The following is a 24,363-nucleotide window of genomic DNA, read 5'->3' as shown; positions in this document are numbered from 1 at the left end:
GACATAAATCTGTTCTCTCTCTCTCTCTCTCTCCCTATCCCCGTCTTGCCTGGTTTCAACAAAGACAGTCTTGTGCGGATGCCTCCCTCCACCCTCTCTCCTCACCGTTCATTAGAAGCACAAGCAGCTGTGGTCAGGTTCAAAGACAATCTTACATCCTCTCTCTTTCAGTCACTCATTCATTCCCAGTGTCTTTTTCTTTCTGGTTTGCCCTCACTTTTTGTACTAACTCCCCCTCCTTCCTCTCTGGGGTCCCTCTCCCAGTCTCTTTCTTCCTCTCTCCCTTCTCTAAACACTGTCTCTTCCACATGGCCCGGATAATGAGTGGCGAAGCTAAACGAGAGGAAACACGGCTCACTATTAGGAGGGGAACGCTGACTGAAGGCTTTAAATAAACGGAGAGAACTTGAGGCCAAATTGTATTTCCAAGGACATAAACTAATGGAACAGGCAGACATTCTCTGAACAAATACACACTCTGTTTAAACTACCGTAATAGTTGTGAAAATATACATGTCCGTATGGATCTAACTGAGGAGACAGACTGGAAAGAAGCAGTCAGGAATAGATGTAAATGCGTATGTCCTTGCATATGCTAGCGCGAACACTGTTTGTGTGAATTCAGTCCCTCTTGTTCTCTTTTGCTGTGAAAATCCTATTACCCTCGCATTCAAAAGCAGAACAATGGGGACATGAAAAAACATAAATGCTTGTCTATGTCACTGGAAACTAATTAAGCAAATGTGTTTTCTTAAGTGTCTCTGATATGCTCTTAGGCATAAGAATCCCCACCAACACGTAAACACACAGAGGAGCCCCCCCCCCCCGCCACCCCCCTTTGCTTCACTCTATGAGGTTAATTGGGTTATCAAGGCCGATTAGCATAACTAATTAGGATGCTTGTTAACGGATAAGTATTATTTATGCAATTAGCACTCAGGGTCTGTGTATGAAGCTGTGCATGTGTATAGATCCCCCTTCATCGCTGGCACGGGTTCAAATGAAAATGCAGCAGGGCTAAGTAGGCATGAAGTGAGACCTGTGGGTGTCTGTGTGTGTGTATTCACTTCATCATTTATCTATTCTGCACACACAGATGCTCAACCATCAGGTGCCAGATTCCTCCCACACCTCATCATCACACACACGATACACACTGGGCTGGAGTTCTTAAATCCCTCACCATCATCATTAGGCTTCTGATTAGTATAATTAGCATTGTGAACCAGACGAGCCGAATCGAGCCGGGCTGTGCCAGTCACAACAGCTGACGTGCGTCGCCCTTTCGCCACCTTTCCAGGCTGTTGAAGGGGACACTTGTCCCCGTCAGGTGGCTTCATGGCACATTTGCATGTTCTCCCTGATTGCTGACTGATAATGTCGACGCTGATGTTCACGAGTGCAATATGTGCGGGGAAAAAAACATTTCTGACGGCTAGTAAAGTGACACAGCTCTCGCCGTTATATCAGCTAATGGAACAATGCGGAGCTCATTTTACAGATTTTATTCATAGTGTTTGCAAATGCAGGAACCGCTGCCTTTTGTTTGTGATGCTTCATGTGCGCTCCGAGCCAACGGTAAACACGAAAGGAGGCAAATCAACAGCACTCCTCTGCTCTCCGGCTCACGAGTGAAAACTCACAAACACACTACAACGCTCACAAATAACCAGAGAGGGGAAAATGAAAGAGGGAGAAAGAGAGAGGGAGTGCTACATTTACTGAAATTAAACATTTTCTCATCAGCCTGAGGGTGCAGCAGGCCCACTAATGTATTATTCATCCCCACTTCACAAAGGAACATTAATCAATTATGAAGATATGAGGATCTTAAAGTATAGAGGAGAGACGAAGAGCGGCCCGTTCGTATTAATATGCGGCCGCAATCGTGCAAAACCCCCCCCACCCCCTCCCCTTTGCTCCTCAAATCAATATTTTGCAGATTAATTTGGAGCGGTTGTGGCGAGATGGCAGGATGGAAGGAAGAGGGAGGCGGGGGTGGGGGGGGAGAGTGTCTGAGGTCTGAATTAAGGTGAAGTGTTTTGTTGTTGTTTTTTTCCCCCCAAGTCTTGTTTTAAGTCTGTGTAAATGCACATTAATCCATGCATGTTCATAATAATATCAAAAACATACTAAAGCCGCTGATTTGACAAAACGTTATTTTTTTGGTCATGAAAATATAGACAATACATTTTAATTGATTCTCGTTGTCTTTTAATGCCGGTTGAAGGTGTTTGTGATGTTTTGACTTGCTATTTGATTTCCTGGTGAATGTCTTTATGGTTGCCATGGTTTTATAAATCTTTAGTGTGTTTGTTTTCTATTGGATGAAATAACCTCTTTTTTTCTTTCAGTGTCTATTTCAGTTATTTTCGATTTTTTAATAGTTGTACTTAGTACAATAATATACTTACCTCAGAATTTAAAAAATATTTACCTCCTCAGCTTTTTAACAGCTTGAACATGGGCCTTCGTCTCCCCCTCTTCCACTCTCTTCACCCACTCCTCTCTCACTACTGTTCCTCCTCCTCCTCCTCCTCCTCCTTCCCCTTTCTCTTCAGCTCCTCCTAGCTCCCTCGTGCTCACATTCAACTTGGAGAGCTGAAGTCAGACAGAAGAAAAGGGGACATGTGGTGACATCTCTGCACGCTGTGAAACCAATGACGTAGCAGCTACCTAATTTAAATACTAATGTGAAACATCAAGTGGCCCACTGCAAGGCAGATGTTTGACGTCACTGACTGGGAGCAAGCGATGGCGTCCATGCCTACATTATAAGTTAATCTGCATGTTCAGTATCTACCTCACATGTGGAAATACATTTGTGCCAACAGGAGTATGAACTCATGCAGGTCTCTGCACATCTGAGCACGTGTGTCTGCCCCGTCCTGTTCCAGCAGCAGAGCTATTAGGTTGCACTTTGACGATGCAGATGTCTTTCTTAGCAATATCATGTTTCATTTCATATCATGGTGTCTTTGAGGCCACCCCTCTGTAGCACTGGCCTCTCATTATCGTCCAGCTGCAGCCCTTGTGTTACAGTCGGGGCTTTGAAAGAGTCAAAATGTGAACAATTCTATTTAAGGAATAAAGTTATTTTCAGCCATGGTGACTATCTGTGTGTTGTGTTTCAGAAATGCTGATGACTACTTTACAAATGTCATAGAATAATTTAAAAGAATCTGAAAAAGCAGTATGAGTAGCATTTTATTTTTGTATTTATTTTCATTGATTTTCAATAACTCTTTTGTAATTTTGAAAGACTAATATAGTAGTAAATAGTATCACTTATGAAAATGTTTCGATTTAGTCTCTAACGAGTACCAACAACAGTTTATATCCTGATAGCTGCTGTTTTATTGTTATTTGTGGTGATGTCAAACTGTACAGAGAAATGCAAAACATAAGCTGCTATAAAATAATCTGTGCTATTGTTATGGATTTATGTGATGGAAACACTACAACCATGTTAATCATTCACACATAATTACAGAGGAAAACCTTGTGCACTAACAAATTCTAAAGAATTAAATGCACACATCCATATTTCATTGTTAAGAAGATGCATTTGATTTAATTGGGCCTCATAGGTATCACTTCAGTTTATAGAGGAACTGGCGTACTGCTTACAAACAAATGGCAATCACCTTTAACAAGGCTGTGCGTGTGTGTATGCCATCTGCATTGCAGACATACCACTTAAACAGGAACACAAGCGCAATGAAGAAATATATAAATCAACATTTGTTGAAAGTATGATTAACAGAACAAGCCCCAGTTACTAGACTTGTTTCTGTAAGCCTCTGTAATCACACAAACCACTAATTAGCAGCAGTGCAAATGAGTCAGCTCACAAGGAGCATAAACAAACAGCAACCAACCAACACACACATAAACAACCAACAAGCCCGGGTTTACCACAAGCAAAAATGTATGTGTGTGTGTGTGTGTGTGTGGATTTCTACTAGCCCGTGTGTCTTAACCATAAGCCACAGAAGACAGTAAAACAGCAGTGGGTATAATTTAGTGACACCCTGTAAGGAGGTGTGGGAAGGCCATAAAAAACTCTCCCTTTTAATCCCGGCCGGCAACGCCATGTTTGTTACCCAGGGCGCTGAGATATGCTGGTAATTCATCACACACGCCTCAGCTTCCTGTTAAACCTGGCTGCACATGGAGAGCTTCTAGCACAGCTGCCAAAGCAATATCGTAAAAAAAAAAAAAAGGGAACGAAAAAAAAAAAGATTTCCCCTCCTCTCAGACAGGGCTCTAAACAATAACAAGCACGCTGCAAAAACTCACCTCAACAAGTCATTAAGTTATGTAGGTCGTCCTTTTGTGATAAAATAATGAGAAACAGTTCTTTTCATATTTCAGGTTTACTTATTTTCGGATTTACCTTGAAACCAGTGACAACAGCCTTAAAATGCACGTCAAATTAAATCTACGTAGGTTGGATTCAATTAACAGAAGAAGAATTGGAACCTTTTCACAAGTAGAAATTACACTAACTAATAGGCGGATGCTTTCTTTTCATTTATCCCTTTGTAGTATTTGTCAAATTAGGAGAAGTTGAGAACCTTTTGCTTTGGCTGTTAATTCTCCCTGAGCTCCCTCTCCAGACCGGAGATGACCATGTCCTGGGTTGGCCAGTGGATTTTAATGTCTTCTAACTCAGCTGCAGTCAGAGAACCAGAGCTATACGGCCCAAAGACAGAAAGCAAAGTGAAAGGAGAGAGATGACATGGGGTTTCGAGAAAAGACGGTGGACTGGTAACTATTGAAAAAGATATTATGAATATTGAATGCATCGAAAATGTGACTTGAATCACCTGAAGCCTAATAATCATCATACGATATAAATAAAGCAAATGTTAATGGACAAATTACATGAAACATTAACACACACTACACCACTGTTTTCGAGGCCAGACTTTCCTCTGGCTACTCAATTAAAAAGAAAAACCTATCCCACCTCTAACCCTGAATGAACCTCGATTATTTAATTTAAATGGTTAATTAATCTATTTAGTTCTTTTAAAGATGAAATATGTAACGTAATGATGAGCAATGTGTGAGCGGCAGGCAGTGTGTGTATAAAGTGTAATACGCGATTCATAAGAAGCAGCAAGGGGTTGCTGAGCCTGGTGAAATTTAAGTTATGTGACAGCAAGTGTGTGTGTGTGTGTGTGTGTGTGTGTGTGTGTGTGTGTGTGTGTGTGTGTGTGTGTGTGTGTGTGTTTCCCAGTGGTAAGAATATCTTAACTCTGCCCAGACACCTTTCTGAGTCACCAGTGACAGCTGTCACACACCCAAGATGGAAGGAGTGGGAGAAAAAAAAAATCTGATCACGCAGTGCCGTTCTCTCACACACACACACACACACACACACACACACACACACACACACACACAGACACACAGTTTCATATGTACCAGCCTCAAGAGATGAGTTATTCTGATTAAACTTTGCGCAGATTAAAAATGTTAAACTCACATTTGATCAAGCGTGTCTGCACGTTCACACCGAGCAGGGAAGGAAAGGCAAGATTTGACAAAAGTGACATGTGAGTGGAGGGAGAACGGTGAGACTTAAATCTTTCACCTCACCAGAGGAAAAAAAAACAACTTTTCAGTCAAATGGAGTAAAAGCCACGGAGGAGTGGGAGGAGAGAAAAAAAATTACTTTAGATTATAGTCTGTTCTTGTCTCTAAAAGAAAATGGGAAAATGTGTGCTGTGCTATTAATTTGCCGAGGCTTTTTTATTCTACTCTAACCACAGTGTTCCTTTGTTGAGAATTACAATTTTGCTGGGCATTTTCCTGTAATGTACAAAAACTGTGTGAACCTGAACATGTGCAGATGTGTATAAATGTCCCCAAAAATATCCTCAATCTAAATCTTCAATTTTCACAAAAGACAAAAACCTTCTACAGATCTTCTAAACGTTTTACAACATGATTTTTCTAAATATTTTTGGGGCAAAATCATCTAAATGTTTTAGCATTATTTAGTTTGGTGGAAAAATACTGGAATAACACACAATCTGGGTAAAACACTTCAGACACGAATGGCCTGAAGTTGAAAATCGAAAGGGAGTTTTGAATGAAAAGTAACTGCAGCCAATTTCATCCCTATTTTCACCTGCACAGCAGGGTGGTGGGCTTAGACTGCTCCCTGTGTGCAAGCGTGCATGTGCATGTATCTGTGTACTACAGAACACAATCACTAGCTGAGATAAGAAACGTCATTTTGTCTCAGCTTGCCTTTTAAAAACACACAAATCCGCACAACAAACTATTAAATTAAATCAAATATTTTAAAAAAGCATTGTCTATATTCATTAAGGTTTGTTGATGTAAATCTAAAGGTAGATGCTGTATTTTGTCCTTTTTGCATCTATTTACCATAATAAATGTAATAAACTACCTGTAACAACACATTCTGATCTGCAACAAGTCAAACAGCAGATTTATTCACGCCATGTATGGTGTGTGCATGCTTGAACGTGTCAGTTTGTCTGTGTGTAATATTGCAGGTCATGATTATGCATGTTAAGAAAATTAGGCCATATGATTTACTATATTGTTGAATACAATAGAGTAACTGTGCTAAACAAATGACACAATGTCAAACCAACAGATGAACATGGAATTCTTATTTAGAGCCCTAAGTGTTGTTATGATTATTGTGCGGACAGAGAGAAGGGTGAATGAGTGTGACTGGAGTGTGTGTGTGTGTGTGTGTGTGTGTGTGTGTGTGTGTGTGTGTGTGTGTGTGTGTGTGTGAAACCATGAGTGTGTGTGATATGAAAGCAGGCTCTCGATTTCTCAAGCTGTCACTCAGGCCTATTAGGCAAGGCTAACAAAATTAGTCATGAATATGCAGTAATAACATGCATATTGCCACCCCTTCCCCCTGTGTGTGTGTGTGTGTGTGTGTGTGTGTGTGTGTGTGTGTGTGTGTGTGTGTGTGTGTGTGTGTGTGTGTGTGTGTGTGTGTGTGTGTGTGTGTGTGTGCCCGTGCCCTCAGGGCTATAGACATTGGCTTTGTAAACCTAATTCTTTCTACATCATTACAGAAACAAGGCATAATTCATAAGAATAATATAAACATGCATGTAGCGTGGCATACACGTGCACACACACACACACGTATACAAACAAATACACACACACACACACACACACACACAAGTCCTCTATACTGCCCTCTTAACATACTTACCAACTAAACGGCAGGTTGTCGACAACCGTCTTTATGTAGCGAAAAGACTTTTGGTGTCTCCACAGTCATATTTAATGCAAGTACACACACACACATTTGTGCATGTGCGTACACAAACATGAAGATTGTCTGTTGCCGCCATGTCCCCAGGGTGATGTTTGACACAGCCTGGGTGCTGCCACAGCAATTAACCTCCCTGTTAATGAGAAGAGCGCTGTCAAGCAGCCAGATGGCACCGCCTGGCTCGCTGCCATCCACGCACACACAGACACACACACACACACACTCACCATCCCATCTCAACCTGCAGCACACCTAACTGTTGCTGGTTGTCAGCGCCCCCCGCCCCTCCCTTCGGCACCCCCGCCTCCCTCGTCACTTCCCTCATGCATTGTCCTCTATGGCCCTCCATCCTTTCTCTCTTTCCTCCCTTCCTCCCTTCCTCCCTCCCTCCCTCCCCCTCCATCTCTGGCAGCTGCTTATCCATGTCGCAGTACTGCAGATGTCACAACTCAGCAGCTGGGAAAACAACAGGGGACGAGAAGAGAGGAGAACATTTGAGGAGGAGATTGATGCTTCTCCACATTTGACGTTGAAGCGGCCAACTGGGGGAAGATTGATAAATTCATGCTCGACTGATTGATTGACTGATTAATGTAGTCATTACATTAGGGATTAATTGAACAAGATTTTATTGTAATTTGTTGGATTTTATTTTGATGGAAATTGTTTCAACAGTGTGTGCGTGTGTGTGTGTGTTTGTGTGTGTTAATGAGTGTGGCACTTGACCATGGCATGGCCTGCTGCGTGTGCCTGCCTGCATGTCCACACAGCAGCCCACCAGGCCCATGTATTGATCAGTTAGCTTGGCCTAATAGGAGAAGAGGAGTCTGACCTGGAAAGTCAATATGGAGAAAAAGAGACATATCCTCCTCCGGTCCTGAGAGAGAAGTGGGAGAGCGAGGGAGGGAGGGAGGGAGAAAAAGAAACAGAGAGGGGGGAGATAGAGAGTGCTAGATAGAAATAAATGTGCACCTCTTTCTGTCCTTGCAGAGATGAAAATGGTAAGAGAAGAGTCTGGAAACTGAGAGGAAAAAATCTGGACAAGGGAAAAAACAAGCAAAGCCATGAGGAAAATAATAATGCAATGCAACAATAATGACGCTACTCAGCCTAAATATCACATCACTTTTGTTAGGAGTTTTGAATTAGAGCACTTACACTGAGGGATACTGCTGGAGTGTGAAATAAGTCACGTTTCTACCTTTCCCAAATGAAAATCAGGAAATTCTGTCAAAGCGTTTCTTTTTGTTTTGTGCCGTTTTTTTTTTTTTTACCTAAGTAACTTTCAGAATTTGACTGCTTTTGGCAACAACAAAAAACAGAACTCAAACTTACTGTAACTGTGTAAAGAAAAAACTCTGCAGGAGATTATACCAAGGGAAAATAATTAAAAAATTGGAGGGAAATGGAAAATAAAAAACTGACACCCACTCACACATCAATACATCGATAGATCAATGTGTGTGTGTGTGTGTGTGTGTGTGTGTGTGTGTGTGTGCTCACCATTTCAACAAAAATATATAAATAAATCTGTAGATAAACAAAAAAACCAGAGGAAACGGAAAAGTAGATAAAAGACTTAGGTTTCACCGTGCACATGCACACACACAGACACACACACACCTGGCTGAGTGATGCTACCCTGGAGGGTGGCTTCAATCTGATGTGTTTAATGTTGACGCTGGTGGCAAGAAACACACAAACTCACCCGCTGTTTCAACCTGCCTGTCATTTCATTTCATGAGACCTGATTTACTCATTTCATTTATTTCATTTTTTTTTTATTTTTTATTATCATATGTGCAGCCATTTAAAATGCTCAAGGTGTGATGCAAATCCCTGCCTCTCTGACAGTGAGTGCGCTGACTGAGGATCCATCACACCCTTCAGTGTGTTTCGCAGGAATGGCAGAGAAAAGCCTGCACAGCCACAAACTCAATTGTGCCACATTGTGCCAGACCACCGACTCCTGCTTGGCTGGGTGCTTTAATTGGCTGCACTGCGGGGCTGTCAGGCTACTGACTGGTTACTTCCTACCAAATTTTGGATGTGTTCTTAGTTTTCAAATGACAACTTCTGGAAAAAACTAAATATTGACTGCAATGTTATACTTATGTTTGGAAACCAGTTGATTTGTTTAATGACATCCGGGTAATCATTACAATGTCAACTTGTATAAAGTTTGATTTGTGCTTCTTGTTAGAACAAGTAGTCATTTACATGACTCACGTTTGAAGGAATGGTATTAAACATCATGGTCATTAAAAAAGGTCCATTGATTTCAAACAATTTAAAAGACTCGGGTTCAGGATCACGCACAGACGATGTGTGCTACATCCTGAGCTAGAAAAGATACTCACTATACAGCCAAAGCGTAATTAACTGTCAACAGAGTCATTTAAAGATATTAACTCAGGAAAATGTCTTGGAAATTGGTTCGGGACATTTTGTGAGTTTTTAGTTTGCCTTTCACTTCACGCAGCAGGAACACAACAACAGGAAGCTTTCCGGAGGATTTAGGCAAAGGGTGGCGCCTGCGAAGAGCATGCAGGAGGCCGGACATGACATATTGCGTTGCGTTTTTGTCTACAACACATTGACACCAATGTGCTGTATCTCATTGCCCTTCTAAGTTGACATCTTCATCAGCAGTAGAGCAGAGTAAGGCAACTCTTCTTTCTGAGATATTTGTATTCTTCCAGTTTCATGTCCACTGTGTGCTACAAACGTCATCGGCATGCCCACTCGCTCACTGTTACATTTTCCTGATGTATTCTCACAAGGGTTCACCCGCACATTTCACCGACACCAAAAAAAGTCTGGGAAAACGTCCAGAGCAACTGACTCGGACGTTTGCTTTCTCACACAAAGCACCTCCAAACAACTTCAGTAAAATGTCTGGACTGAAGTGCATGTCTTAAAGCAGCTTTGTTAACTTTAGTGAAAGTTTCCCTGATAAACATTATTGAAACTGAACTTATTTTCAGACAAAACCTCTCCCTAAGTGCAGGTGTCTGGAATCTGGAATAAGAACATATGTACTGTGAGATCATGAGTATTTAGATTTATAAAATGCTACTTTCATTAGTTTTGTCAAAATATATGAAACTTAGTAAGTATAAACCTGTCTTTCCAGAATGGTCTACAGCCGAAAGAGAACTAGTCTTCAGGGGCCTTGGAGAACTTCATGGTGGTAAATATCATATGGGGATTTGCATATTGCCATGGGGACAGTGGTGTTGCAAAAAAACCCTGAGGAGCGCAACCTCCCCAAGGAGAGACAGAGTCCCTGAGGCCAACTCTGTTACCGCTCTCTCCACGCAGGGATCTGTGCATGTGTGTGTTTGATTCATGGAGTTATTATAAAGAAGTTATTAGGTATTTTGAGTCAAGGGTAAACTTTTCTTGAGATAAAATGACTTTAGTGAGTAACTTATAATTATTAGAAGGTAAGCCGCACAGTATCTACCTGATTTTTTGAAGGGCCCGTATATGAGAACGCAAACGTCCCGAGTCAGATGCATTGGACATTTACCAGAACTTTCCCTGCCAGCCCCTAATAAAATGTTTGGAAAACGCCACCATGGGCGCCACCCCTCATCTGAATGTTCTGGAAATTGTAATAATAACAATAATAATAATAATCACACATTTTATTTAATGGCAGCTTTCATGACACTCAAGGTCACCTTACATCAGATAACATCAATAGCAATAAATCGTAAAATCATCATGAAACATACAATCAACAGCAAAAGCAATAAAACATAATTGCCGTCAACAGTGTAAAAGAGCAGAACTTGGAAGTAAATTAAAATCAATATTTGTAGATAACAGAAATATAGATAAGGTGCATTGAAAAGGAGTTAAGGTGAGTACGTTAGTTTAAACAGATGGGTGTTAAGAGCAGTTTTAAATTTTGTATTGGAGTCCAGTGTGTGGATGTGGTGGGACAAGGGAGTTCCAGAGTTTGGGTGCAGCAGGAGGGAAGGACCCTCGCTCCCATTGTGCTGAGGTTAACAGTTGGTACCGTCAACAGATGTGCTGATGAAGACCGTAGGGAGCAAGTAGGGAGTGTAAGTGTGTAGGAGGTCTGTGAGGTAACCAAGTGATAAATTAGGAATGGCTTTGAAAGTTAACAGAAGGATTTTGAAGTTGATGCGTGGTGATACATGGAGCCAGTGTAGACGTGTTGTGAACACCTCTGACCCTCACAATCTCCTGCTGCATTCTTATTATGTGAAGAACAAACTCTGGAAGACGTCCAGACCTAGTTTTCCTATCTAACCCTGACATATTCAAAAATAATTAAATTATCGCCTAATACTACTTAGATTTCGATTTATCAATTAGACACTCTTCAATAAAGGTTAATTAATAATTTTGGAGAAAGTTATCATTTTATTTTTTCCACATGCTGTAACCTGAGATGAAGCTTGTCGACACACAGGAATAGACGTGTGAAGTCTGTCACCTCAGGATTCACATCTTGATGACCATGGCAACATTACCATCGGGAAAAGTGTAACCATGTCAACGATTGAATAAAAAAAATATCTCCTTTATAATTCGCTCATTCAAAAAACAGGGACAACTGAACATAAATGACCAAAGTCAAATCACAAAAGCTGACAAATTCTAATACAGAAATTTTTTATTGAAGATTAAAGGTGATGAATATGATTCATGTCTTAATAATTTGTCTTCCCTCTTTGTTTATGCACACAAAGTCACTTTCTCTAAAAGGAGGACACTGAGCTGAGGAGACATAAATGAATTTCATAAATGAAAGTGAATACAAAGACACAGTCTTCTGTTCATTTTCAGACGTGGTACAACTCCTTGGACTCGAATAACCCTTACCATCGCCCTGTCTGCCTGGCTCTGCCTGGCTCCTTTTCTAAGTGAACGCTGGTCTGTGTGAGGACGGGTGGGAAATAAGGGTCACCACTGTTATTGTGAGGTCAATTCACAAGGCATGTACAAAAAGAGAACATACAGGAAAATACAAATGAACTCATGAGAGATGTAACACTTGCAGTGACCCAGCTTCTTCATTACACATGACTATTAATAAAGGATAAACAGACAGGGCCACAGGAAGAAAGGGGATGAAGAGTAGCTGCAGAGGGAAAGAGGTGCAGTACAGAGGGAGATGAAGAAAAAGACTGAGAGAAAAAAGAAGGCGAGAAAGACAGGGCGCTCTATAGAAAAAGAGAGACCCAGCAGTACTGGTGAAATATCGGCCACTCTATCGTTGTGGTGACAGGGGTCACTCTGGGAAAAGGAAATCAATGCTGACAGCAATGACTCACAGGTCAACACATTGCCCTGTGTGTGTGTGTGTGTGTGTGTGTGTGTGTGTGTGTGTGTGTGTGTGTGTGTGTGTCTTCAGCACGAGCCTGTGCATGTCTGTGTATTAATTATGCATATGCTCATGTTGAGTATGTGTCCGTGTGCCACTGTGTGTTTGTGCATATGTAGGATACAGGGTCATGAAATACGAATGAAAATATACTCACATGAACACACAAAAAACATCCAAATAAGGAGCTGATGCAGATGGAAAGATGAGTCTGAAACCATCAAAGGCGAAGTTAATATTTGATGCAAGATGTAGGCAGACACCACTTTGGTTTCGGTTGGTAAATGTGTGTTTCTAAAACACAGGAATATCATCTCTATTGCAGCCCCAAAGAGAAGCACCTTCTCAGCGGGCCTTCCTGGTGGATAGCAGCTAGTTAGCATAGCTAGCATCGATAGCATAGCCATGACATGCTTTGTGTAGACTGCATCAAAAATAAGATAAAGCCGTGCAAACAAATATAGTGTTGTAGTTGTATTTTTGGACCAAAATTAAAGCCGAATCCGAAGTTGGACTGATCTGACCATGAGTGCTGTGTTCTCATATAATAATGTAGTGATGATTCTAGAGCATTTAATGGGTCGGACCATCTCAAGATGCTCTTTCCTCATTCATTTTAATGTACTGATCATTTTAACAATAATTGTTTGTATGGTTTTTTTTCAGTGGAATGTTAATCGATATAAAAAAAATATATAAAAAGCCAAAGTAAGAGTAGTTATTGACTAGTTGTCTGTCCTCTACATATAAATCTGGTCACTGAGCAAAGACACACAAACAGACATAAACACAGAAGACAAATAACCCCTTTCTCCCCCAATCATAAAACATTCACATTCCAATGCAACCCCAGCGTGACAACGAGAAGACCCAGCACACGCAGAGGTCACTAACTATTATTGGTAGGCTGTGTGTGTTTGGGAGTGTGATTATGTGTGTGTGTGTGTGTGTGTCTATGTATGCATGCCTTATATACCCTTGGGTTAGCAGGAGCTACGACCTGCTTACATTATTAAGGTGAGTAGTAGACTGTGTTATGTATGCCTAAACAGCCAGTCAATTCATTGCCGATGCAATTCCCTAAGTACATGAATAAGCACACGGCTTCCTCTCATTCTCTGCCTCTCTGAACTGTAAAGGAGAGAAAATATTGGTGCGGTGCATAGCGCGTCAGATAAATCAGAAACGGGAGCAAATTAATAATAAGGAATAAAACAACATTAGCTGATTAAGTATGTATGGCGGAGTGGCAGCTGTAATTTACAGGCAGCTGGGTTTGGTGTCCGGAATAAGGTCTCATTACAGATCACAATGTGTGTGTATGTGTGCATATAAGTGAGTGTCCAACCGGTTAGTAATCCGTCACCAGTGGTCTCAGCTTTATGAAAAGACCTGCAATCTATGATAATGAGCCCGGTGAAGGTTATGACCACGGTAAACTCATTTGTTAGAGGGAAGGCTTACGTGTGTATGTGCGTGTGTGCGTGTGTGTGTGTGTGTGTGTGTGTGTGTGTGTGTTATGAGTAATATACCTATACCATTAAAGAGTGGTAAGGAATATAATATTAAGGCAGTGGTTTTCAAACTGGGGGTCACAGAGCCACAGCAGTGGGGGTGTGGAGGAGGAAAAATATGGAGTGAATGTTGAATGAATGCAATTTATGGAGGGAAAATATACCAGCGAGTTTGCTGATGATACTGTGCTGACCTTTATTTCCCTAAACATTCAAATTGGACGCCTTTTTTATTTGCTTTCCCCTTTTGTTGTTGGTGTTTGCGGGGTGGGGGTGCTGAATCTTTTGCAGGGGGCATGCTGGAAGAAGTTTGAGAGCCACTGTTTTGAGGTAATTCAGCCGAACGCTGCGAGAGTGAGAGTGAAACAGAGGGCGCATTACACAAATGTTGCATCACATCAGTTTTCTGACTCAGTTTTTAGACAAACAGAACAGGCAGATGCAATACATTCTTACAGAAGGGGCTCTGCCTCATCTCCAGTGGGGAAGGAGAGGATGTGGAAAATAGTCACATAAATAATGTCACAGGGACCTGTTCACTAGTTGACCCTGCAGAAATGAAAGCAGTATAGTAGTATTAGTAGTAGTAAGCTGCTTTCATATCTTCCAGACAATTTCCAGTGGGACTGTAAGTAAGAACGCAAATGTCCTAGTCAGTTGCTTTAGACATTTTGCGTACATTTTTCTGCTCTCATAAAAAAATGTGAGTGAGCCCGTGTAAGAAAATGTCCAGTAAATTCACTGTGATCTAATGTGCGTGTTGATATCACATCGTCTGAGGACGAGAAAGAGGTGTCATACATGAGGACGACATCGGCAAACATGTCAACTTGGAAAGACAACGAGATACAACAGCTTTTGGCGATAAAGGTCGAAGGCTGTGTCGATCCACAGTGGAGTTGATACATCATGGCCTCCTGCACACTCTACCCAGACGCCACTCCTCACATAAATGTTCCAAACATTTCCCTGTTCTTGTGAACGCGTCTGACCCCAACAATCTCCTGCTGTGTACTTCACATGGGAAAGGCAAACTCCAGAAAATGTCCAATTTTCCAGACATTTTGATGTATGAAAACAGCTCAATTAGCAGACAGAAAAGTAATAGTTGCAGATATACAAGGAGAAATAGCAGACGTACTTCGAGTCATGGCAGGACTAGTGATATAAAAAGTAGAAATGGTAGAAGCACCTCTATTGTAAGACAGCAATAAACTAAGTAAACTTATTACAGCAACAGTCATTAACAGAATCGCTTCACTCTTTCCCTTCTCTGTCCCTGTACTCTCTTTCCTCTCTCCTCTGTTCCCTTTTTCTTTGTTTCCAGCCTCATCACATTGTCTTGTCTCCTCCTGTCTCATTCACTTGCCCCTCACCCACGTATCCTCTTCCCTGCTCTTTTTTTTTTCCCTCAGCCCCCCACCCCCCCCCCCCCCCCCCACCTCACTTTCCCTTTTTCTTGATTCTTTTCTATCTGAAAATAGCCATCCATTTACGCAATCATTCCATTTTTCCCTCTACCCTCCGCTCCTTTTGTCTGGAGCTAGGTCAACTGAAAGCAACAGAGGAGAAAAAACAAAAGCAGGAACGTGTGTGCGTGAGTCACCAGATCACAACAGAAAGCAAGGGATGAAGAAAACAGGATAATGCAACTCATGGTGACGGTGATTGGAAGGGGCATGCCAGTGTCTAGTTCTCCTATGTCGAGGCTTGCATGTTTAGAGTGAGTGTGTACTAAAAATGAACTTTAATTTTGTCCAGCTTGATGTAAGTGTAATACAGTGATACAGCCATGATAATAGTTCTCCAGGAACGAACTGAACTCTACTACCTCACACTCAAGGCTATTTTCTGTGTTATATCACATCAAGTGCACGGGATGACTTAGATATAAATAAACGGAATACTCACACAATTTTTCATTCCATTTCCAGTGTGGCATACTCTGAGATCTCTCTGTGTGGAGGTAACATGTTCTCCCCCATGTTGAGTTTTCTGCAGGTAGTCCAGCTTCCTCCCACAGTCCAAAGACATGCAGATTGGGGTTAGATTGATTGGAGACTCCAAATTAACTATAGCATGATGTTGTTTGTCTCTGTATGTTGGCCCTGTGATACGCTGGCAAACTATCCAGGTTGTATCCCACCTCTTGCTTTACAGCAGCTGCGTTTAGCTCCAACTCCCGCCACGACACCGAAAAGGATTGACGAATGGATCTAAATATGAATCTTCCCAAATATAGTTTGTCCTGTCTGTGCAGTCAATAGAGCAAGTGTTGCATTTACAACAGGAAGACTTGATTGAACAGGCTTAAGTGATAATGTTTAAATGTTTTCATACGGTCAGCATCTTCTGAAGCAAAACATTTACTGCGACACAAAGTCACTGCAGAATGATTGTGAGGCTATAGAGCCACGGTGGCATATGTTGCCAGGTTTACACGTTATGCAAAACAGTTGCACAATAAACTTCTTTTATTGAAGAAGAATTTTTACACTCAGCAAATGATGCTCTACAGAGCTCTTATGTTGCTACACAGCAGGCTCATGCCACAAGAAACTGCAAAACAATTCTTAAAGCATTCGCATGAACTGTATGTCTGTGAATATTGATTATCTGTCTTTGTTTTTACAATCAATCAATTTTTTTCCCAGTTTTATTAGTTGACAAAAAAGTGAGAAAAAAATTACGAATCACAATTTCCCTGTTTGTTTTTTCTGACCACCCGGAAATACCCAATATTCACTTTACAGATATAACACTGGGAAATTTAAATCATCACACACTAACCTGGAACCAGCACATTTTTATTTAATGACTTACTTTAATCAGTTAATAAAATAGGAGAATCATTTGCTGTCAGTTGCCATATCGATGAATCGCTGTTCATTTTCATACCAGTTGGTGCATTGAATGTTTTTTCTGTAAAAGTTCTGTCTGCCACACATTTGTTTCCTTAGGATAAAGCTGAAACGACATGATTACCATACAGGTTAGAGAGCCACAGTTGTCCCAGTGTATCAGATGGACTGGTTACAGTTCCATCCTGTGGCTGATATATTAACAAAGGTTTACAAGGGCAGAGCACTACATATGTAAGTTTGGCCTTATGGCTGACCTTACAATGCACTTAGTATCCTGCACGGGGAGTAATGCTGCAGCCACTCCTACAAGCCATTTATTCCAGCTAACGACGGTCAAGCACTCATAAATCAGCATTAGGAACCTCTTTGGCCCTCTCTCTCTCTCGTTTAGTTTCCCCTCTCTCTGGCTCCGTCCTTTCCTCGGAGATTCTCTCTCTCTCTCTCTCTCTCTCTCTCTCTCTCTCTCTCTCTCTCTCTCTCTCTCTCTCTCTCTCTCTCTCTCTCTCTCTCTCTCTCTCTCTCTCTCTCTCTCTCTCTCTCTCTCTCTCTCTCTCTCTCTCTCTCTCTCTCTCGTCTTTGCCCTTGTCCACTCATTTTTAAATTTTATCTCTCACATTTTACGATCTTCAAACTTACACCTCCTCTCATCCCAACTTTCTCCCTCTTTGTGCATGCCCAGCTCATCTTCTTTCTGTTGATCTCATTCTCTTATTTATTTTTAATTAAAGAGTTTCCTATTCTTCTGTGTCTCACTTTCTTGTCCTTCCTTACTCTTCACCTTTTTTCCCAACCTTCTTGTTGTTTACGTATCTCCCCTCCAACCCCCTACCATCCATCCTCTTTCACCCTTTTCCTTCGGAGAATTCCTTTCCCTGCAGATAGAGACGGTGTCCCTGAGATGTCTAACCTGGTATTGGCACCTCTATTGATTTTAATTAAGCTAATTAGTTCATTATTCCAAGGATCAAATGGGGGCATCCATTACCGCATAGAGAGAGACTGCGGGCTGGTGGGGGTCTGAGAGGGTGGGGGCAGTGGAGTTAATATGGTAATGAAGACGATCAATTATCACTCACAGCAAAGTCATTAACAACAGCATTAGCATAGTCAACCATCGCAACCCTCTGACCTCCCTGCTCTCTCATTCTCACACTCCGGCTCTCCCTGCGAGCAGCTGCTACACAAGCAAATGTATATACGTGTGTGTGTGTGTGTGAGGGAGGGAGGGAGGGAGAGAGAGAGGGGGTGATAAAGGTCACAAAGTTCAGGGATGGTTATTAATGCAGACCAGAATTGAGTTAACACATTTTCTCGTTGACTCAAGCAGAGCAGTCACTACAGAGGGTCCAGCCAGGTTTGGAGCGGAGTTCTTTCCCTTCCCGCTTATCAATTACAATGCCTGGACTTTGCGTATTGGCCAACACAGAGTATGAATCAGATACCTGTGTATTTTAATATATAACAACTTGTAGAAGATTGTTACAGCTGAATGCTACTAATAGAAGTGACGATTGCTATCATTGTTTTTGGCCTGGCTCAGGTTAAACCCTTCAAATCAATATCACGATTATTTCAAACTTGTATCTCGATTATGATTAATGAATGATTATTTAATGCCGCGCCACCGCAGCAACTGTTTTTTGTTTTTTTTTGTGCAAAAGTAGTATATGTACCAGTCTTTCCAATTCTGTTTTTAATCAGTGATAGAAATAAATTATGTGAATGATGCTAGTAAAACTAATAGCATAATCTGGATATTGTGTCGCTTCTGCCCCATGAAATCAAATTGAAGCTGCTCTTAATGCTCCTTGAAGCGTGGCTGTGAGGCTAACCATCTGTTTGAATTCAAAAAAGTTGTGGTGATTCTGAAAAAAAAAGCCTCTGTTTTCATCCAACAGTTACAACATTACTTATATACTTCTTTTATGTACTGTTTTGCTGACAGTCGTGGAGGCAAAATGGGTCTTGAGAGAGCTACTACAGAGGGGGCTCCGCATGACAGGAAAAATTACGTTCTCATTAGCATGAATTAAGTCATGAGACCAATTTTCTCATTTGGTTCCAGAGCCTTAAGATTTTAATAGCCCCCGTTCTGTGGTTTATGGGGAATGTCATAAACAGTCACTTTGTGAATCACACAAAGAATGGAGACTCTTATCACAGCTGGAGACATTCCCAGCATTCGGTTAGCAAACACAGTTGACACTTGTTAAAACCTGTTTTTCTTCCCTTCTCAGATATGAAATAAGACAAGCCAAATTAGGTCTTATTTGATAACCCTAACTTTTATAAACAAGGAAACCAAATGACTAAATGACTCCGAAAAAATGTGTTGACTAATGTGCGGGTGTTTTGACTTTGTCTGGTATGGAAATAATTGGAAAATTGTGTGGGAATGAGATGACAGGTTGAGTGGATCAAAGAGAGGGTCATTGATCCCAAATGATCCCTACTGATCTGTTCTGATCTACACTGATCCCCCTCAGGCCTTCACAGCACCCCATACTGCACTGCAGGCCAGGGGCCAAACCCTGGGTATTAAATGTGCACCGCGCAGACAAACACACACACACAGATTTGCACAGCGTGCACATAATGTACAAATAAAGTGTACCAAATTGCCCATTAAAGGCAGATCAGCAGAAGAAAAAAAAGACAGCAGAATATATGGAATAAGACTCACGTCAAGGTTGTGCAGGTGTCCGGTTTGCTGGAGGAGCTGTGTAATGGAGTTCATGCCTGACCTCAGATCTCTGAGATGATCACTTAGCTCTAGGTTGGTCCTCTGTTGATTCAGGTCCTACAAAGAAAAACATTGAGAGATAATAAATGATTAGAGCCACAGGACTGACAATGAGGAAACATTTGACCCTCCACTCAACCTGCTTAATAGTAAAAGACTTAAGGCTGGGCTTAGCTAGAAAAGAGCGGACATGTTTTCCTACCATGTCAGGAATTTACACAAGGGGGCCTAAATTCTTAGTAGCAAATTCTTGAGTTGACATCAGAAGGCAAACATCTGAGTTAGTGGCTGTAGACATTTTCAAGAACCTTTCCTGCCAGTTCCCGAACAAAATGTCCAAAACCAATGGAGGCAAAACTGAAAAAACAAAAAAGAAGACAAATATCTCAGGATGAAAAAGAGGTGAAATACATGAAGAGTGCACAGACGAAGATTTCAACTTTAAAAGACAACAAGGCGCCACCCCTCACCTGAATGTTCAGGACACAAACTGCTGTTGCATTCTTCAAATGTGAAAGGCAAACTCCATAAAAATCTTAACCCAATTCTCTGGACATTTACCAGAGTTCACGTCTGCAAATGGCTTTAGACAGACCCTCGACTAACTCTTATCTGCACAAGTCCTGACCAATCAATCTTCCTGCAGGCTATTGTAAGCGGGGCAAAAACATGGTGATATAACCTGATAATGGTTTGACCATGGCCATTTATGTTTTCCTAATTGTACGTCTCAAATTAAGCGTGAGTGCTTTATCCATCTTGCAATTGTCATTGAAACCTAAAATTGGCAACCATCTGGCCAATAAAAGTGTCTTTAAGCAAGATACTGAATCCCTGCCAGCTCCAGAAGTTGCTCTGTAGCTGCCCCTGTGCCTCTGACCTGCCTGGAATAAAGCTAGCAGGAAAAGAAAAAAACTTTTCTACAGGGATCAATAAAGTAGCGGTTTTATTGCATTTTATGATTACTAATCCTTAAGCTGCCAAAATGACTGTCCAATGAGAGTATCACCGGGAAGATTGAAGGAAATGACTAAATGGAAAGTTTCCCCATTGGTTTTCCAACTCCAAACTCCTCAGAACTAATAATAATGCTTTTTATTGTAACTGAATGACACAAAGAAAGTTCAGCATTTTCCGTACGTTTTTTCCCTGGCTGGAACTCAAGCAAACCATAGCAAATAAAGAGTGATACTGGCAAGAGGACCACAGGGACTGGGAGTCTACATCTTAATACGGATTATCAATGCTGTTTTAGAGCCCAGCTCCCACTGGAATAACCATAACCACCATTCATCTACATACAGAATCCATAAAAACTACTACACAAGACCCTACTTGAAAGTGAACATAAAGACCTTGGTCACGTTGTATTAAGTTTTAAATTAAGTTCTAACCTCGTTGGAGCAACAATTCAGTGAGATTGACCAAGATAGTGGTGTCACAGGTGTTAGCAGTACAGCAAACATTCTTCCCTAATAGTTGGCTAAACTTCCAGATGCTAAAGGAATTGTCCCACAGCCCACTTAAAGTTAACTACAGGTTAAGACAGATGTTCGGCCTTATTCACGGAGTACCGTTTGATGACATGACGTCTGCCCATGGATGACAAATAAACAACAGGCTAATTGCAGCAGTCTAGAACAGAGAAAACAAGCCTTGGATTTCATGACATTACGACCACGAAACTAACTCTGCTCAGTGTCCATTACAGTTCATCCCCATTGTGCATCAACAAGGCCATACACTACGATTCAATCAGACGTGAGCCCAAGCTCCCATTACAGAGCTCACTGCATCGTTTACATGGTGGAACGGGCCATAAGTAGCTCTAAATGCTCTTCATTTGATTGGATTTCACATTATGGACATCGGAGCAGAAACACAATGTTGTCCCCAACTGCCCTAATAGACTGTTGAGTGAGGCAGTCCATTTGTTTGTATTTGTTTACCAATCGGGGCTCCGAAAACACACAAAGTCATTCAAGGAGGGTGAAAATGGAGATTCGAAAGCCCGGAAGACAGTGGCAGGGCTGCAAACTATTATGTTCCCTCTCGTCGTTTGTCTTCAGCTGTCAAAAGAAACTGTTGTTGTCACGAACAATCAGTTTTACAAACTTTCCTTCACCTATTTCCCCTTTATGTGTAATTTTTTAATCTACAAAAGAGCAAAACAAATTGGCACAGAGTCTAAAATTGCATTGCTTTTAACACATCTGAAAGCTAATAAAGGTCTTGGCCATTTTCACCATTCACTAAAGATGTATTGTGCTATAGTTTGCAAGAAACATTAATATTGTACAGCCTATTCAGTAAAGACATCTGAGAAAGCCCTATGGAAGAGAGGCTGTGGCGATGCTGGTATTTTTTTTGTTGCTGAAGCAATGCCAATACCAATAAAATTAATAAAAAATGGACATGCTTTGCAGTGACCTTTGTGACCAGTAAAGAGAGCACACAAAGCTGGCCCCCTGACCTTCTCCATAATAGCAGACAAGTACTTTGGTGTATAAAAGGACCATAATTACTTTTCTGTGTGCAAAACCAAGTCAAAAGAGTGAATATTGGCCATAACTGAAATGGAACAATACCTTAAGGTCACTACATCAAGTGGTGATGATGTCTTTATATTCCTGCTTTGCGCTGATGCAAACTTGGGAAAAAAATGAATTAAGAAAGGTAAAGGAAAAACACTTTGTTGGAGCATGTTTTTTTTGCACACGGCTTTCCACCTCCAGTCCATTCAGAATGAATGCTAATTTGTAGTTTCCTCCAGAAAACGGTTGGGGCCACAAGCTTAGAATATAATTATAGAGGCCCTTCTCTGCTCAACTCCTTTTTTTCAGTTTACACGCAGCTTATCCTTAAGAGTTCACTCTATCTTAAACACCAGGTCTCAATAAAAACAAACTTTTTTTGCCTTTATTCTTTTATACAGAAACTTCTAGCATGACTCCGTGCTTGTCCTAACTTTAGCCATAATTCTATGAAATGATATTATTCTGTCTTAACAATAAATTTTCCTTGAATTTACTGTTAACCATATTCAGTGTGATCTCAGATGATTGGATTCTGTGAAGTCAAAGGGACCTTGGCCTCGAGTAGTGCACACAAACAAAGCATCCTGGAGACGATGGTTCTGCACAATGGGGGAAAAAAGCAAAGAGCTGTTATTCTTTATTTTTTTTCTCTCTCTCGGTTTCTGTCTTTTGAATTCATTCTTATTACTGTTGTGCTCATGTTAGGTGATGGTTGTCTATAGTGTTTATGAGTACACATTTCATTCTATTGACATTTGCGTCTTTACTTATTGGATAAGACCAAATAAATGTCCCTGGTTAAACAGGAAGGTGATATGTATGTACATTTATTTGTGTATATGCTGGAGGAAAAAAGTTGGTTTTGCATCCATGTTGCTAACATAAAAACAAGCACATGGACAAATTACCCTGATTTGTCTTTTACTTTTTCTAGAGCTTATAATTAATTAATGTACTAAAATATTTATGTTCTAGCACACGCAATGAGAGCCATGGGCGTGCCTCAGAATAAACTGTCACAATCACAATCACAATATCTCCAAACTTGTGTTTTTACAACCACTCAAAATGTTTTTCAATTAATGTTACAGGCATGTACAATAATATTCTGTGTAATATCCCTCTAGATATATTCTACACCTCTTCATGTATTGAAACCCTTCGACATTAGTCTTTTTCTTGATGAAACAAAAATCTGTTAAGGAAATAAATACCATAAAGATTTCTCAAAATTTGTATAAAATACAAGAATATCAAAGGAAAAAAATGCTGATGTATTTGGACTTACTACCTTGTTAAGTTGAAAGGAAATAAAAAATATTTTGAAAATCTTACATCAAATATAGCATCAGAGGTGCACAGCTTCATCACCGATTTAGAAAGGTTGTGGTCAGCTTCCATCTGCAGTTCCTCAATGGTCTGAACCAGCACCTGGTTCTGGTCTGTGAGGTCATTCACGTAAGTCTGCAGGAGGTCCTCTTTCTTCTGAAGGAACAACAGCACAGCAGGTTCAAAATGTGGTTTATTTACTGCATTTTAACAAGGTGACAGCAGAACCAAGAAGGTTTTCTTTTCTACAAGACTCACAAATGAATGGCAAACAAAATCCATCGTTTACACGTAATCTGTGCATCACAAATAGCAGTCAAACATAAGGGCTACTGACTGGCCAAATAGGTTTGCAGGAGAAGAAGATTACGATTTCACCACTGTCTGTTTGTGTGTTGGTTGTTGTTTGGTTTTTTTGTCACAAGGATTACGCAAAAATCGTAAGGATGGACATGGGCCAAGAAATAAACCATTTAATTTTTGGTGTGGATCTGGACAAACGGGCAGCTGTAGACTTTTTTGTCACTTTCTTTAACATTCTAGTTTAACATGCTTTGAGTGGAAACTAATTGTACTTTTCATCAACAGTAGTAATAGGAAACATGTCTGTAAAATGCTCAGTGACAAAGTTTTTAGAATTTTTCCTATAATATCCACTGATTGCAAATAGATCACAATACACCAATTTATAGTTATGCTTAGGCAACTAAACTAGTTGGT

The 24,363-nt window shown here is 40.8% G+C and overlaps 1 protein-coding gene across 10 annotated transcripts in view; it reads right to left on the bottom strand.

The window, feature by feature from the left end:
• The window catches only part of LOC117754232 (trichohyalin-like), a 130,535-nt gene that overhangs the window by 103,010 nt on the left and 3,162 nt on the right, over positions 1-24,363 (bottom strand). For 7 of the 10 annotated variants that reach the window (XR_004612369.1, XM_034573055.1, XM_034573057.1 and 4 more), the window contains exons 2-3: positions 23,650-23,799; positions 19,718-19,834 (exon numbers count right to left, since the gene is read on the bottom strand). Coding sequence is in view for 8 of the 10 variants with exons in the window: in XM_034573055.1 (XP_034428946.1) it covers positions 19,718-19,834; positions 23,650-23,799 (267 nt within the window). In the remaining 2 variants the exon portion in view is untranslated. Of the gene's footprint in view, positions 1-4,580; positions 4,699-19,717; positions 19,835-23,649; positions 23,800-24,363 lie in introns of those variants that run through there. The other 3 variants (XM_034573052.1, XM_034573059.1, XM_034573056.1) reach the window with 3 other exon arrangements.

This window comes from Hippoglossus hippoglossus, chromosome 20 (genome assembly GCF_009819705.1).
Source record: "Hippoglossus hippoglossus isolate fHipHip1 chromosome 20, fHipHip1.pri, whole genome shotgun sequence".
Lineage (NCBI taxonomy): Eukaryota > Metazoa > Chordata > Actinopteri > Pleuronectiformes > Pleuronectidae > Hippoglossus > Hippoglossus hippoglossus.
Note: the sequence above shows the minus strand (reverse complement) of the source record. Positions and strands in the feature narration are given on the sequence as shown.